Source organism: Carettochelys insculpta, chromosome 8 (genome assembly GCF_033958435.1).
Source record: "Carettochelys insculpta isolate YL-2023 chromosome 8, ASM3395843v1, whole genome shotgun sequence".
Lineage (NCBI taxonomy): Eukaryota > Metazoa > Chordata > Testudines > Carettochelyidae > Carettochelys > Carettochelys insculpta.
The window spans coordinates 19,944,442-19,960,790 of NC_134144.1; the positions used below are offsets into that span (position 1 = coordinate 19,944,442).

Genomic DNA, 16,349 nt, shown 5'->3' on the forward strand with positions numbered 1-16,349 from the left:
CATGATTCTGGGATGCATTAGCAGGTGTGTTGTGAACAAGACACGAGAAATCATTCTACCGCTCTACTCTGCGCTGGTTAGACATCAGCTGGAATATTGTGTCCAGTTCTGGGCACCCCAATTCAAGAAAGATGTGAAGAAATTAGAGAAGGTCCAGAGAAGAGCAACTAGAATGATAAAGGTCTGGAGAACATGACTTATGAAGAAAGGCTGAAAGAATTGGGCTTGTTTAGCTTGGAAAAAAGAAGATTGAGGGGGGGACATGATAGTGGTTTTCAGATATCTTAAAGGGTGTCATAAGGAGGAGGGAGAAAACTTGTTCTTGGCCTCTGAGGAGAGAACAAGAGGCAATGGACTTAAACTGCAGCAAGGGAAGTTTAGGTTGGACATTAGGAAAAAGTTCCTAACTGTCAGGGTGGTCAAGTACTGGAATAAGTTGCCAAGGGAGGTTGTGGAATCTCCCTCGCTGGAGATATTTAAGAACAGATTAGATAGATGTCTATCAGGGATGGTGTAGATAGTGGTCGGTCCTGCCATCGGGGCAGGGGACTGGACTCGATGGCCTCTCGAGGCCCCTTCCGGTCCTAGTGTTCTACGATTCTATGCTGCTATGCAATATTTACCTCCTGTGATGCAGCAAATTCTCTTGTCTGGCAGGAGTAAGGCCCCAAAGGTGCTGGATTAGAGGGGTCCAACCTGTAGAGGAAGAGAGTAGAGTAGACAAAGTCAAGGTAGGATCCCACCGGAGTCTGTAACAATCTATTTGGTGCCTGCACAGCAGACTGTAAACTGCATGAGACTGGGGTGAAATCCTGGCCCCACTCAAGTCCACGGAAGTTCTGCCATGGACTTCAGTAGAACCAGGACATAACCCCAGGACTTGGCTTTTATTGCCTCTGTACAGTGTATGCATGTGTGTGATCCAATATATTAAATACCAACTTACTTGCAGGCTTGGCTTGCCCACTCTCAAGCCTGTATTCATTGAGACATAACATTCATAACAGACCCAATATCATGCAATAATGGGTGCAGTCTTGTTTATATTCTTATTACATTTGTATATTTTAGTAGGGAAAGGCAACCATAAAACGCACTTCTTACAGAGCCAATGTTAAGAAATTTAGGCTCCAAATTTTCTTTTATTTTGTTTAAGGAAAAGATAAGGCTGGTAATTCAGAATAGTTTCTCTTTTTCAGCTAAATACCTTTATATTTCAGCCTGTAATTCCTTTTAAGACTCTTTATGAAATCCTACAACTCCATTTCACCTGTGGAAAGCATAATTGTTCAACCAAGTGCCATTTTTACCAACTGGGTCAGAAAAAAAATTAAACAGCATTTGCCTAATGATATATCCACCTTCTCTATACTTATGAATCCGTATTTTTCCTCTTTTTAAAACAAATTAAATGATTTCACATTTTTACTAAGTGGCCCTTTGACTTTTTTAAAATTAAGCTTTACTAGAGGATCTCTTTACTTTTCCTCTTCTGAGATCTTCGTTTTGCATCCCCACACATTGCCAACAATCTTATGCTTCTCCGTAAAATGCCAGCAGATATGTTGTGTCAATGGCCTTTGTTATATTATGAATATAACTGCACAATATGTAAAACCAAAGTTAAGTTTCCATGAGCAAGCACTTATCTCTCATCCAACAATATGCACTGAAAGCCAAGAACAAAATGATTTCTGAATTCTTCCCCAGACATCTTAGAATTTAAAGGGAACAGTACATAAAAAGGTATATCATTACCACACATATTTAGGCATCCTCAAGGATTCTTCTTTTAAAATCTCATATTTGGTAAATGCTTCTGTTCAATGAAAGCAAAGAACATACCAAATGGAACAATAAGGAAACCATATTTGGGCTGTAATAGCAGAGGATTGGACTTGATGATCCAGGATGTCCCCTCCACTCCTACGTCCTCAATCTCATTGTTTCTGAGCACAGATTATTTAAAGAAATCACAGTGCAACCAATAATCTTTCTGACTCAACAAATTCCAAAACAATTGAATTCCAGTCCTTTTGTCTCAGATGTAGAAATTACAGCCCCGCATCTGAGACCACCACCAACTTGGCCAACCGGGGACTTCCTGAGGTAAAAACACAAGTTGTTACAGCATCTCACAGAATCATAGGGATGGAAGGGACCTTAGGAGGTCATCTAGTCCAGCCCCCTGGCTTCAAGCAGGATCAACTCCCACTAAGTCATCCCAGCCAGGACCTTGTCAAGCTGGGACTTAAAAACCTTGAGGGATGGAGAATCCACCACTTCTCTAGACAACATATTCCAATGCTTCACCACCCTCCTGGTGAAGTAGTTTTTCCTAATAGCTAACCTCCACCTCTCCCTCTTCAACTTCAGACCATTACTTCTTGTTCTGCCATCTGACACCACTGAGAACAGTTTCTCACCCTCCTCTTTAGAGCTTCCCTCCAGTAAGTTGAAGGCTGCTATTAAATCACCCTTAAGTCTTCTGTAAACTAAACAAGCCCAAATCCCTCGGCCTATCCTCATAGGTCTTGTGCTCCAGTCCCTTAATCATTTTTGTTGCCCTCCGCTAAACCTGCTCCAGCAAATCCACATCCTTTTTATACTTGGGGGCCCAAAACTGGACACAATATTCAAGATGTGGCCTTACCAGTGCCGAACAGAGAGGAATAACTGCTTCTCTAGATCTGTTCGAAACGCTCCTCCTAATGCACCCTAGTATGCCATTAGCCTTCTTGACTACAAGGGCACACTGTTTACTCATATCCAGCTTTTCATCCACCGTAACTCCTAGGTCCCTTTCCCTCATACTGCTGCTCAGCCAGTTGGTCCCCAACCTATAACAAAGCTTGGGATTCTTCTACCCCAGGTGCAGGACTCTACACTTCTCCTTGTTGAACTGCATCAGATTTCTTTTCGCCCAGTCCTCCAATTTATCCAGGTCACTCTAGATTCTCTCTCTACCCTCCAACGTATCTACCTCTCCCCCTAGTTTTGTGTCATCTGCAAACTTGCTGAGGGTGCAATCCAGTCCCTCATCCAGGTCATTAATAAAGATGTTGAATAACAGCAACCCCAGAACCAAGCCTTGTGGCGCTCCACTTGAAACCGACTACCATCCAGATATTGAGCCATTACACCAATTCAATCCAGTTCCATCATTTCAGCCACAGCAGGGCAGGGAGCTCCCAGAAGAGTCAGCAGCTGCAGTATCTGCCTATGCCCAGGGGCTCCTAGAGTCTTGTATTTGAGGGGGCACCTCATCTTCCATTTGTGACAATACTTTCTAGCCCATGTTTGGGGGAACCCTGTGAAAATGTGACTGGCCTGTAACCAGTGACCAGCAGTGACATCTGGCTGAGACAGCTTGAAGCTATTGCGGGGTGTGAAGTGCCCCCTTCATTTCCCATCACCCCGCACAGGTCATTGTGCTTCTCCCACCTTCCTCCAGCACTAGTGTAAATATAGGGAGATCCCCTGTTGGATCCCTACCTCTCCCAGGAGGGGATCACTGCTGCTCCCAAGGAATAGAGAGATTCCTGCTTCCGTCCCTTGGGACATCCAAGTTGATGCCCTCTGTCTATCTGAGAAGCTCATGAAACCCCACATGGAAGCAGGGCTTCCAGGGTGACCCTGTGCCATGGAATGCACAGGAATCTGGTGAGACAGTGATGGGCACCGCAGAGTTCCAGTTCACAGCCTCCATGATATTGCTGAAGGAAAAACCTGCAAGGCAAAGGGCTGATGCTCTCCTGTGACTGAGCACTGGTCTGTCCCAAGCCCAGTCTGAAGGCAGCTGTGGAGATGCTCTAACTTTAGGGGCACATAGTTGCCGTTGATTTGCTTAATGTGCACAAAGACACTGGCTCATACTCGGGGAGCCGACCCCACATTTTGTCACCCCTCTCTGCACGAGGATTTATAATAAAGAAAGGAATCAAAAACTGACATCTGTAAAATGAGCAGGGGTGCCCTGACCTGGTGGAACACAATTTTTTTCCCCTAGGACTTTTATTGCCTAATGTCAACATAGGATTTACAAGATTTTCCTCTCTCCCTCCCCAGTCTTACACTGAACCAAGAAGAACAGCAAAACAAAGTGACATTCCCATGAATCCTACCTTCTCCTGGATAGAAATAAGGACTGGTGGGGAGGACAGAGTGAAGTCACCTCTGACTATATCTCATTCCTAAGCAGTGCTTTTCTTGGTCCTGGTACTTGACAGTACTGAGTACCGGCAACTCAGCAGCTCTAACCATGGGATTGGCTGGGGGAGGGGAGGGCAGGGGTGGGGAGCTGCCTGAGTATTGGCCCCTCAAGGAGGGCTGGGGGGTACCGCTCCTAAGGATTAGTATAAACTTGAAACATGCTCTGCATTGTCAATAAAAGACAATACTTCATAACTTTGCCAAAATAAAAACTAGTGACTACATAAACCACTCTTTCGGTAACAAAGACAGGACAAGTTTCATGCCTAAGTTGAAGGACTGTTTGAAGGGAATGAGCATGTTGCAAGTAGCTTTTAAATCAGTTTAAAACAAATTCTTTCCTAGACTGATCAGTGAATATTGATAACATTTATTTCATTTTCCACTGGTTTACTTCTTCCATTATCTACAGGTTGTAACTCAGAGCTGCTTTTAGACCCCTTCACATGCAGCCTAAGGCGGTGTCTACACTTGCATTACTCTTTCAAAAAGAGGTATGCAAATGAGGGGAATAAAAAAGCAAATGAGGTGCAGATTTGCATAGCTGGCCTCTCATTTGCATATTCTTATTTCAAAAGAGCTTTTTTTGAAAGAAGAAAACCAGTATAGACACTGCACTTTCAAAAGTAAACCCCATCTTCGAAAGAATCCTTCTTCCCTTTTTTTTTTTTTTTAATGGGAAGAAGGATTCTTTCAAAGATGGGGTTTACTTTCATAAGTGCAGTGTCTACACGGGTGGTCTTCTTTCGAAAGCAGCTCTTTTGAAATAAGAATATGCAAATGAGGGGCCACATATGCAAATCTGCAATTCATTTGCATTTTGATTCCCCTCATTTGCATACCTCTTTCAAAAGAGGAACACAAGTATAGACACAGCCTTAGTGCAAGAGTCCAGTCGGGGACTGTCTTCATTTGAAAGCCACCTTTCATATGTCTCCATTTTCCTTCTTTTAGCCAAATGCAAGTTTTCAGTCCTGAAGACTGGAAGAAAGGAATTTAACATAGGATTTGCAAGAGGATCAGCTCACGTGGTTGTGAAAATCTCTTGTGGTAACAAGAGAGAAAGCTTGACGAAAGATGCACCGAGAGCTACAGAATGTTTTCATGTCTCTTCAACTGTGCTGAAGGTTTGCCATTTGCTTAAGTTCTGGGAAATAACTGGGATGTAGATATGGTTAGCAATCTGGCCCTGCCAGGGAAAAAGTGTTTCAAGGCGGTCAGCTCTTAATCAGAAACTGAATTTAAAATGAAAAGGAAGAGCAAATTCTCACCACATGCTTAATTAAATCCAGAACAAGACAAGACAAAGCAGCATAGGGAATCTTTACAAATACACAACAAGCAAAAAATAGATTACAATTTTATTCTTTATCCTCATAGTGCATACGAGCCTCTCCAATATCACTGAGCGATGCAAAGAGCAGCAAATGCCAATGGAAAAGGGAGTGACTTCTGTGATATAAGCCCGCAGAGAAGGATCAGGGTTAAGCAGGTACTCTTCCCCTGAGCCTCTCTTCTCTCCACCAAACATCAATACCCTAATTGGTCTTAATTGAAAATGCAGGTGAGACAGGAAGTAGAATAACCCTTAGTGACATTCAAATCTGCCAGGCCTGCAAAACTGAGCAGCTCTTGCAGCAATAAGTATGAGCTCCTACCTGCCTTCTACAGATGGACAGAAGGCAGTTGAATTCAGTACGTGGAGCATAGCTACCAGGCCTACTATGGCAGAAGAGCTGCTATGGGGTGCAAGGCAGTGTGGCGGAAGATTCCATGTACACTGCTGGGCATGGTCCACAAGTTCGTGGGCCAGGATTCCACAAATCCCCAGCTCTCCATTTCATTTTCCAGCTCAGAGGATTTTGCACCCACAGGAGGCAGAAGAGTCGCTGAATGTGCAGACTCCATCTGCTTTGCTCAAACATTTTGCAGAGGGAGTAGTTGGAAGGGATCCTTAGCTATATGCCAAATTAAACCACAATGTAATTAGACCTTTCCTGATCCCTTAAGCTGTTTTAACCATTAAGCTGTCCTCCTGAGTTCCAGCCTGTTCAGTGTTATGATGGCCTAAGACTTCAGGAAGTCTTGAGCCAAGTTTCTTCACCTACCTGCATGTTTACATTACACTCACACCTCCCTTCAGGTTTTGTATTAATCATTTGCTAAATGGAACTACTTGCTCTTTCACTCCTCTAGAGACTTAAAAATTGGTTTTGGAGCTTCAGGTTCTATTCCCAGTTCTGAGAGTGCATTGGAATGTGAACTTAGGCAAGCTCATCTGACCTCTGAGCTTCAGCTTCTCCATCTATAGAACTTGATTTATCCCAATGAACTCTGCCATGATGCCCCTGGCTTACAGGTCTCCTGTAGAGAGTGTTGAAAAAATTAAAATATTCATTGGCCACCTTCTAGAACAGATGTTAGATCACACAGCTACCAATGGCAACCATGTCACACTTAGCCAGCTCAACCTGTCTCCCTTTATACCTGGAGTGGCCGCAGAAGAATTTGGCTTGTTTCTTGTCTCCATCTGTGGGTACAAGGATTGGTACACGCCCAGGCTAATGGACGTTGGAGAATGTGTTTGAAGTAGATGGGTGGATTTGTTTCAACCATCACTTGTTTCTTTGAACATTTACTATTTCTATTTTAGATTTAGTTTTCAGAGATTCACTTAAGTGCCAAATGGCTAAAAGCCACAAATGGGAGAAAGGTAAAAGCAGACAGAGTATATAAATACGGTATGACTTTTAGAAATCATGTCTCCGTTTCTCTTTTTGTTATGTCAACTGTTTTGTGAAGCTTTCGTTTGTATTTTACTGTACATTTTGTCCTGTCACCGTAATACTTTGACATTTGACAGTAAGTGTTGGTGGAAGAGTCTGTTGCAAAAAGCTTTGACGCATACTTCACCAGATGACAAGAATATTGGTCTCCACATCCATTTCTAACATCCATTTTTGCATTGATTTAATGTTGAACAAGTAAGAGTTGGTTTCAGCTGATGGTGGAGTTGGGATGTAGCTCGATGTTCTCTTCACAGCCATTGTTTGGGCAGTGTTAGTCCAGGCAAGAACTGCAAGACATATGGGCCATGTCTACACTAGCCCAAAACTTCGAAATACCCATGCAAATGGCCATTTTGAAGTTTACTAATGAAGTGCTGAAGTACATATTCAGCACCTCATTAGAATGCTAGCAGCCGTGGCACTTCGAAATTGATGTGGCTCGGCCAGATAGGGCTCCTTTTCGAAAGGACCCCAGCCACTTCAAAATCCCCTTATTCCTAACAGCAGATAGGAATAAGGGGATTTAGAAGCTGACGGTGTCCTTTCGAAAAGGACCCCGTCTGGACAAGCTGCGCGGCGGCAAGCCGTGTTAATTTCAAAGTGCCATAGCTGCTGGCATTCTAATGAGGCGCTGAATATGTACTTCAGCACATCATTAGTAAACTTCAAAATGGCCATTTGCATGGACATTTCAAAGTTTTGGGCTAGTGTAGATGTAGCCATGGAGCATTATCTGTGGATTTCAATACTGGAAAAATCAAGTTGTGCTGTCCTTCCCTTTTACTTTCAGCTTCCAACTACTTTCCACTAAATCGTCCCAGAATGCCTGATCCTTACCCATCCCAGCATACAAGGATGTTTTTTCCAGTGTTATTAGCAGCAGTTCAAAATTATCAAGATCCCTACTTATCCTCATCCTCCATGTTGTCCTTGTAAGACGCTGAGGGCTAAAGAGAGCCCACCTTATTAATCCTCAATCTAATGCATATGGTAAATGCCAAAGTTAATGCTCTACAGTTTCTCTCAATCACAGAATACAGTACAGCTTGTGTGTATATATGTAGAGAGAAAACAAGCACCTCTATTGATGTTTTTAGCAGAAGGAAGTGCTGTGGCCCAAACACAGGCTTTGCCAATAATGTTTTTCCATGTATTAAGCAGCCTTTAACACAATGTCTGGAAGAAGCTCTCTGACTTAACAAATGGGAAAAATGGAAAAGGTTTCCATAATTGGAAGTGATGCAATTATGTTATTGTCCTCTTGTAGGAGAATGGGACCCCTAGGGCCCAATGCTGTAGAAACTCAGGCATTTATGTAACTTTACTCACACAAAGTCCACAGTATTACTCACGTAAGTAAAGTTATGTATCTGCTTCACTGAATGCAGGATCAGAACTCATGTCTTTTATCTGAATTACAAAACTCTATGACATTGAAAGAACCCTATCAATGTGAAAAGTAAAAAGTAGATTTAAAAGTAATTTTATGTACTACAATCTGTGCCAGAGGTCTTTGCTTATATAGGGAATATTTCAATCACATTTTTAAAAAGTTTCTTTCTCGCTTATTGTTGTTTGCTAAATCCCAGGGGAAAATGACTATACAATAGAAACTGTGAAATTGACTATATACAGAATATAGTCAAATGCACAGAAATAAAGGTGCAGAAGGAACAAAGAATAGAGGAATTAGAGTATTTTCTTGTTACAACAAGAAACTTGAAACATATATGCGTGCGAATTTTAAGTTGATGATATACCTTTAAACTTTTTTTCTGCCTGTGCTTGAGACATTCATGTTTGTTTTAATGTCCAGAGAACCTTAATTTATGTTGTCCTTCCTCTCCTCTTAAAATAGTATCATACTACAGTGCAATTTGCAGAAACAATGCATCACGTCCTATAAAATATGCAAATATGTTTTTCAAAAGTAAGGGATGTTTAACTATTAAACAGGGAAAATTCAGCAAAGGCACAAAAGATCTCAAAGTATCAATATGAAATGAGTTTAGGCTTTTTAAGTGTTTCTAGGAGTGTTTAGAAAAATCAATCCTTTCACTTCTGGCAGAAGCAAAAGAAAACACAAAACCAGTCCTACAACTAACTCTGTTCTTTAATGCTTTATATTTTAGTTTACTAATGCCATGATTTGTACAATAAAACAAATCAATTATATAATTCAGTATACAACTTTAAAAAAGAAAAAAGGAAAATCTTTTTTTCTTCTCTTCCATAAAACACCATATGTACAAAGTGATAGGGGTGTGGCTTGATGTCATTTTATAACATCAGTTCATCTGGCCTATTTACACCATTCGCTCAGGCAGCCAATCCAAATCCTGACAACAGGACTGCTGAATTTGCAGAATGTCCAAAGAAAACAATGTCTAAAGAAAGGTTTAATTCAGTCACATCACATTGCACACACTAGAATGCCACCGGAACAAATTTTATCATGCAATCACTTGGAAAGAGATGTTGCTTCACAAGAAAACTAAACAAAAATACAGATTTTATATTTTCCACTCATCAATATCCGGTATCATTAACCTGAAATGTGAACTTGTTGCAAGTTTTAGCTGTATGGGATTGGAAAGGAGTACAACCAGCGGCATACAGATTTGGGGAGGATATGGGTCTAGGAACAGAATTTTATTTTTGACTGGTGAAGTTCCACACAGGGAAGTCCCCCCAAGAACAAGAGCAAGGAAGCAAAATGATAGATCAAGGGATGTATAAGTTCATCACCAGCAAGTTGTTGCCCCTTTTTACAGTTGCACCAGTAAGATTAACATAAGAAGGCTAAGACAGCAAATGGTGGGAAAGGAAATAGACCGGGTGACATTGCAGGTTTTTCCCCCAACACCATGGATACTTATTCGAAACATCAAAATACCATGACCAAACTAACACATCCAAATAACGTATGCTCAAAACACATTCTGTACATTTAGAATACAATAATTTTTAGGTGTCCAATGGCAATATATGACAAAACATGAACTTCTTCAGATGTTAGAAATTACCAAGGTGCCTGAAAACAAGTAGAAACCAAGGTAAAAAGACATTAATTTTCTTTAATTATCTATACTATCCTTTCAGTATGAACATTTTACATAAATACAGAGGACGCAAAGGAAGTACTTTATATAGCGACTTGACACAAAAGTGAAGAAGTAGCATTGATTCCATTAGTCAAGAGTTCAGATGCTCCTGAACTTCACCAATAATTTTCCACGTTTAAACAACTGTACAATGATAGAATTTAAACATCTACCTTATTTCCCAGTTTTGTTTTGTTTTTGTTTTTTAAATCTGGCCCTAAAGGGTTCCTACTAAACACAGTTTGAAAGCTAAAGCACCTTTACCAGACCTTCTATATAGCAGGGGTTAGCAAATTTGACCTTTTGACTTTTAAGTATGGTCCCAGTGCTGGTGATACTTTTTAGAGTCATGAATAGTCCTACTTATGACAGCTTCATTAATAAATACAGATACAGATCTTTACCATTTAGGTGGTGGTTGGTAGCATTAGCTGTTCTTTCATTAATCCACAACTGGCCTGGCTTTGCACAACCTCCTGGATGCATAGGAAAGGAAGGGTGGGACTGAACTTCCACCTTGCATGCCAATGAAAATCAGCTCACATGCCACCCTTGGCACCTGTGCTGGGGGTTGCTGATCCCTGCATTATAGCTTTAATTGGGCTACACTTTGCCAAGAGAAAATTTTAATTTACTTTATTTAAAAAAATGGAGATCGGAACTTCAGTTACTTCAATAACTTTGTGTTATGGTCTAAAGGAAATGACATCACAATCTCACTGCACCCCAGTATTGCTCTAGAAATTAATACCATACTTTATTTGGCAAACTTCTCCAGGTATAGTATGGCTGTGATGTTTTAAAATTTCCAGTTCATTAATCAGACCACACAGATGTACTTTGTGCCTTCAGATATTAGCCATTGTCACATTTAAGAGACGTTTAACAGAAAATTTTCACCCCAATTCCTATAAACCCCCCGCCCCCAAAACCATTCTTTAGTAGTACTGAAGAGAAAAGTGAAAGCAACCATTTTGTGTCCCACCCGCAGCTAAATCCTTTTCTCTCATTTTAACCCAACCAAAATAGGATAAAAAATTCACAAGTAGAATAACAGTTTTTCTGGGACATGTAAGGAGTCTGTCTGAAGCGCTCGTCATTGTGCTGCCATAACCAGTGGGGTTTTAATACTGATAATCTACGTCACACCAGAACATGAAACGACGTTTTCATAAACCTTACAGAACGTCACCAGGAAAATAAGGAGACTCTGCGCTTTATCTTCACTTTATTTATGCTTAGGCTTCTGGCATTGAATATCTGGTGTCTTAACCCGTCTTTGAAGGCAGGTACTTGCATCATACTGCAAGTACACAATAATACTTAATTGTCTGTCCTTGTATCGACAAAAGAAACAATTGCATTCAACAAACCATCTCGAGTAGTTATCTCCATCTAACAACTCAAAAACGTCCCTGTAAATCCCATGCTTTCAGCAAATGCTCCTGGCTTAGAAAAGACTAACTGCAATCAGTTACACTGAAAGTTTGTAATGCAGTTTTCGATTGTAAATTGTTTCTGTGCACACATTACATCAGGCACAAAAAAACCTACACAAAACAGTTTTGAAATACAAAAATATCCTTATAACATAAGTGTACCAAACAGCACAGAATTAGAACAATTTTATTATAATATCAATTTATGTACATCACCCCCCAGAATTATGAAAAACTTTTTAATTCTAAGTATTTTTTCCCCAAATTGACAATTGTAGCATACATTCTTAAAAACTGCAAATTAAAACCAAACTTTCATCTCTACATCATCTGCAGGCTGTACCTGTCATCTCTCTCTTACACACAAATGTGTATTATAAATAATTTTCTCACAAAATGTCATGTTTTATTGCACATTGTACATGCCCATATCTGAAAAAAGACTAACTGCTCAGATAATAACTAAACAGTTTAAATACTTCGCAATTTCCATTATTATAACTACTGCATTTTTTTCAGGATCTAACGTTAACCAGTAATTTAAGGGGAAAAAACAGAACAGAAAATATACTTTGAATCATATAGCTGTTATGAATGAAAAATACGTTCTTGCCTCCTCAGTAATTCTACGCTGCTTCCTACTGTATGGTCATTAAAAATACCTGATCTAATTAGAATGCCTGTTTCAACACACGAGCTTCATACTGCAAATAAGAACCATATGCACATGCTTCATAGGCAATTGTACATTCCTTCTGCTTCGCAGAATTAGGTTTGCCTGCACTATATTCCGTTAAAGATCAAGTTACATACCTTTTAGAGTGGATTACAATTAAAATTGCTGTTTCAGTCTCATAATTTTGCCAGTCTCTCCAATGGTAGCAAACAATTAACCCTTTATATTACCAGCAAAAATTGGTATCAAAATGCAATGGGCAAAAGTTACCAAAAGCATCAATGTCTTTTATGATGCAACCTATATAGCTTCTGTGAGACAGATTCCTAGTCCAATGAGTAGTAATAGATTTACATTAATATACGGGTTTATGGTAAGCTGTACTAAAACGTGATGGCTAAAACAAAGAGCACGTATCATGTGTAAACAGATATTGGCCAGTTCATACAATGGTGCCACTGGACAAATCTGCATTCTGAGAGTTAAAACTACTGCATTAAGAAAGATTTAAAAGCTTATTACTCAAAGGGTTTCTAAAGCTATTAGCCACTGGCAGCCCAAAAAACTAAAAATTGCACTATAATAAACAAACGAGTCCATGAAAGGTAGAGGGACCAGCTGCAGTTAAGGTACAGCCACTTCAAGGAGCCGGTTGTTTTTTCGTTTGCAAGTTGGGATGTTGCCATTTTTCTGGTTGCCCTGTATAAACTTCACACATACTTTGTCTTGTCTGAATTGAACCAGGAACCTAGGAGACAGACAAAATGGGCTTTAATTTAGGGCGAAAAAACCACAAGTACAGTAAATAGTCCTTTGTGCAAGACTCTCTTTCATCAGGTATTGTAGCAAGAAAAACATACGTGATATTACCTCATTAAATTGTTCATGATATTACCAATAGTAGACTGCTGGAAACTTGAACATTTTAATGTTATATAGCGTATTTCACCATTTATACTTCCCCGTGTTCAATTATCTTCCACTGTCAGTGATTAAGGAACCTTGAAACTCTCGATTTTTGCAGTACCAATTTAGAAGGGGAACATTCTGAATGGACTATTTGAAAAAGAGTGATTAATACATAAAAAATACAAAATGACAAGTAATAACACGTAGCCTCATTCAACACTCTTGTTAATACACATCTGAAAAACATCAGTCAAGAATGATCTAGATATATTTAATCCTGCCTCAGTGGTAAAGGAGGGACTAGACTGGGGCAGGCAAAACATGACCCATGGCCAGAACCAGTCTGACAAACTGCCTGCTCTGCCTGCCATTGTCCTGCAGCCTGGCGGGACCCTCAGGTAGACTCTGCCTGCTGCACCTGCTGCTCAAAGCAGCTAGCTATAGGGGCTGTGTGGGTCTCAGCACCACATGCCCTGGGTGGGGGCACTTCACTTCCTGCCCCTCCACCTCAGCACAATCTCACAGCTCATTTGCTGGAAACTGGCCAATAGGAGCTGCCTGGGCCATGCTGTGGGTGCATGCAAAGCCCCACCCGCTGCCCAAATGGCATGCAGAGACCCACATAACACCTGAAGCCAGCTTCTTTGAGTGGCATGTGAGGGTGGGGCATGCAGGGAACCTTCCTGAAGGTCCTGCTGGCTGGGAGTCACCTCTCAGTCAGAGCACCTGGCACCCTCCTCTCTCCTGCCCCAGGTCACAACTCAAACCCCTACACCTCCTTCCACACTCCTGCCCCAGGTCACAACCCAGGCCCACTACACTCCAAATCCCTGCACCCTTTCCTGCATTCTTCCTCCGGGTCAGAATCCTCTCCTGCACCCACACCTACTCCCAGATCCTGCATCCTCATCCAAGCTTCCTCCTGCACTCAACCTCCACCCCAGGCTTCCTCTATTAATATCATAGAAGAGTGTGGCCATTGACCAATTATTATTAAATTGCTGGAAAGGCCATTCATCAAAAATTATTGCCCCCCCTTGAGTAGATGACCTCTTAAGATCTAAACTTAAAGGACCATGCCAATATAACCAATTAATCCTCAATATGCCTCATTGGAAGGTGGGTGAATAAGAACTGCAATTTACAAATGCGGATACTGAGACAAATGTGGAAGGAATCTAACAAAACTACAGGTTGAGTAAGTGGCAAAACCAAGACCTGCCTGCACCTCCCCCAGCCCCAGCCCACCCCACACTCCTCCAGATACCACGTGATGGTTTACCAATGGTCATGTGTATACTATAACTGCTCCATAACCTAGGCACCACTACCTGTCAATCCACAGAAGTTTTTTTTTCATCCCCTTTCTAGCTGCCATTTAGATCTGGCACGGCAACCACCTATAGGCATGATTCGTACTATAGTGATGGATATTAGTTTATTACACCCAACATAAAATCTAAGCACAGCTAAGGCATCATGTTTGATTGGGCTATGGCAGCAGATTCAGCAGGATCCAGAGCCTCAAGAAAAGAAAGACCATCGAATCACAGGGAACTGTAGATGTCATCAAGTCCAGTCCCCTCACTCATGGCAGGACTAAGCACCATCTAGGACCATGCCTGGCTGACTAAGTTCTTCCTAACAACCATTTCAAATAGACAAAAATGTAAAATTACACCTTCTGAATTGAGGGTTACCTACTACGAAGGGTTTTTATAATCTGCTGAAGAGCAGCTTGCTTTTCCCTGTTAAAGCTCATCTTTGTGATAGCAAAAAAACATGGGAATTTTGCCTGCCTGCATTGAACATAATGTCAGAGATTCAAACCTCACTTATCAATCTACCAAAGGTTAACATCCAGAGAATATGAACCAAATTAAGAAACAAAGTCCTGTGAGGAGGCAGCACTTTGTAAACGAAGATTTTAAGAATTAAAACAGGGTATATAGAGAGGTCATCAATCCCATTCTTTGAAAATTTCTTGTCTGCATGGTTACTTGAGAAAACTTTCAAAAATAAATATGCACTGCCACCCTCCAATGCTAGAAGTTTTAGGGTCCATAATTATACACCCATTAACATTTGCTGAGGCTGGGTCTCAAGGCTAACACAGAGAAATTTTAGTTTAAGGTACAATTGATGTGAGAATGAATGTAGGGCAATGAGATCTTACGTTTGAGACTTAAATTGGTCCCCACTTACTTCAGCAGTTCTAATTATATACATGGCTATAAATGCTAAAATATCAAATTTCCACTGCCTGAAGACTGTTTTAAAGATGACAATGTTGTTCAAGTGGCAAATATTTATAGTTAAGTATTCTGTGGCATAAAACTACCTTGCATAACAACTATAGAATAGAATAACACAGCAGAAATGTAGCTCTTTAAAGACTAACAAAATGATTTATTCAGTGATGAGCTCTCATGGGACAGACCCACTTCATCAGATCAATCTCATTTCCAATACAAACTATAGAATAAAATACTGTCTGGGGAAAAGCGGAATAAAGACTATGTGACTCTAACAGTCAGTACACATAATGGTTCCAGAAGTTTTGCCCAACAATACTGCAAGTGGCCAGTAAGACTGAATTTAATACAGACAAGGCTCTTTCTCATTTTATACCTGAGTGTAATGGTAACACTCTTTGGCTGATTCTGTGACCTACAGAAGGTTTCTAAACTGCAGCTTATTTAAAGAAAAAATGTTTTTACTGGGTATAATGAAACAATCTGGAATGCTCATTTGATCGGAAAACTATTCGATACGTGCAGAATTTATGATTTCTGGAGAAGTTCACTTGTAAAATAGTTAGGTACTTTTATGGCCATCATAACTGAAGTAATGGAGTGCCTCACAATTTAATGGTGTAACCACAACACCTGTGAGGTAGAGAATTGCTAATATACCCATTTTACAGTCAGGGAATGGAAACAGAACTTCTGAATGACATTCACCTGTCATATACAGCAAATTTGTGGCAAAGGAGGTTTCCTACAACCCAGGTCCTGGGCTGATGCCCTAAACACTGAGCGACCTTTCCAGAATTTATTATAATAAAGACTATATCCAGCTGCTTCATTATCAAGAGGGACTGTTCTTTATATGAAATCAAATGGACTACTTCTATGCTTTGTGCCACAGAGAGGTAAGGCGCTAGAACTATACTACTCGGAGCAGTCTTGTTCTGGATTCCTTCCACTCAACGTTTCTG

General features: G+C 40.7%; 1 protein-coding gene across 3 annotated transcripts in view; it reads right to left on the reverse strand.

Moving 5' to 3' along the window:
* Positions 1-9,108: 9,108 nt before the first annotated feature.
* MYO1B (myosin IB) overlaps positions 9,109-16,349 on the reverse strand; it is a 198,864-nt gene continuing 191,623 nt past the window's right edge. For all 3 annotated transcript variants that reach the window (XM_075000691.1, XM_075000690.1, XM_075000689.1), the window contains one exon: positions 9,109-12,968. In XM_075000691.1, coding sequence (XP_074856792.1) covers positions 12,845-12,968 — 124 coding nt within the window. In that variant the 3' untranslated portion in view covers positions 9,109-12,844. The remainder of the gene's footprint in view (positions 12,969-16,349) is intronic.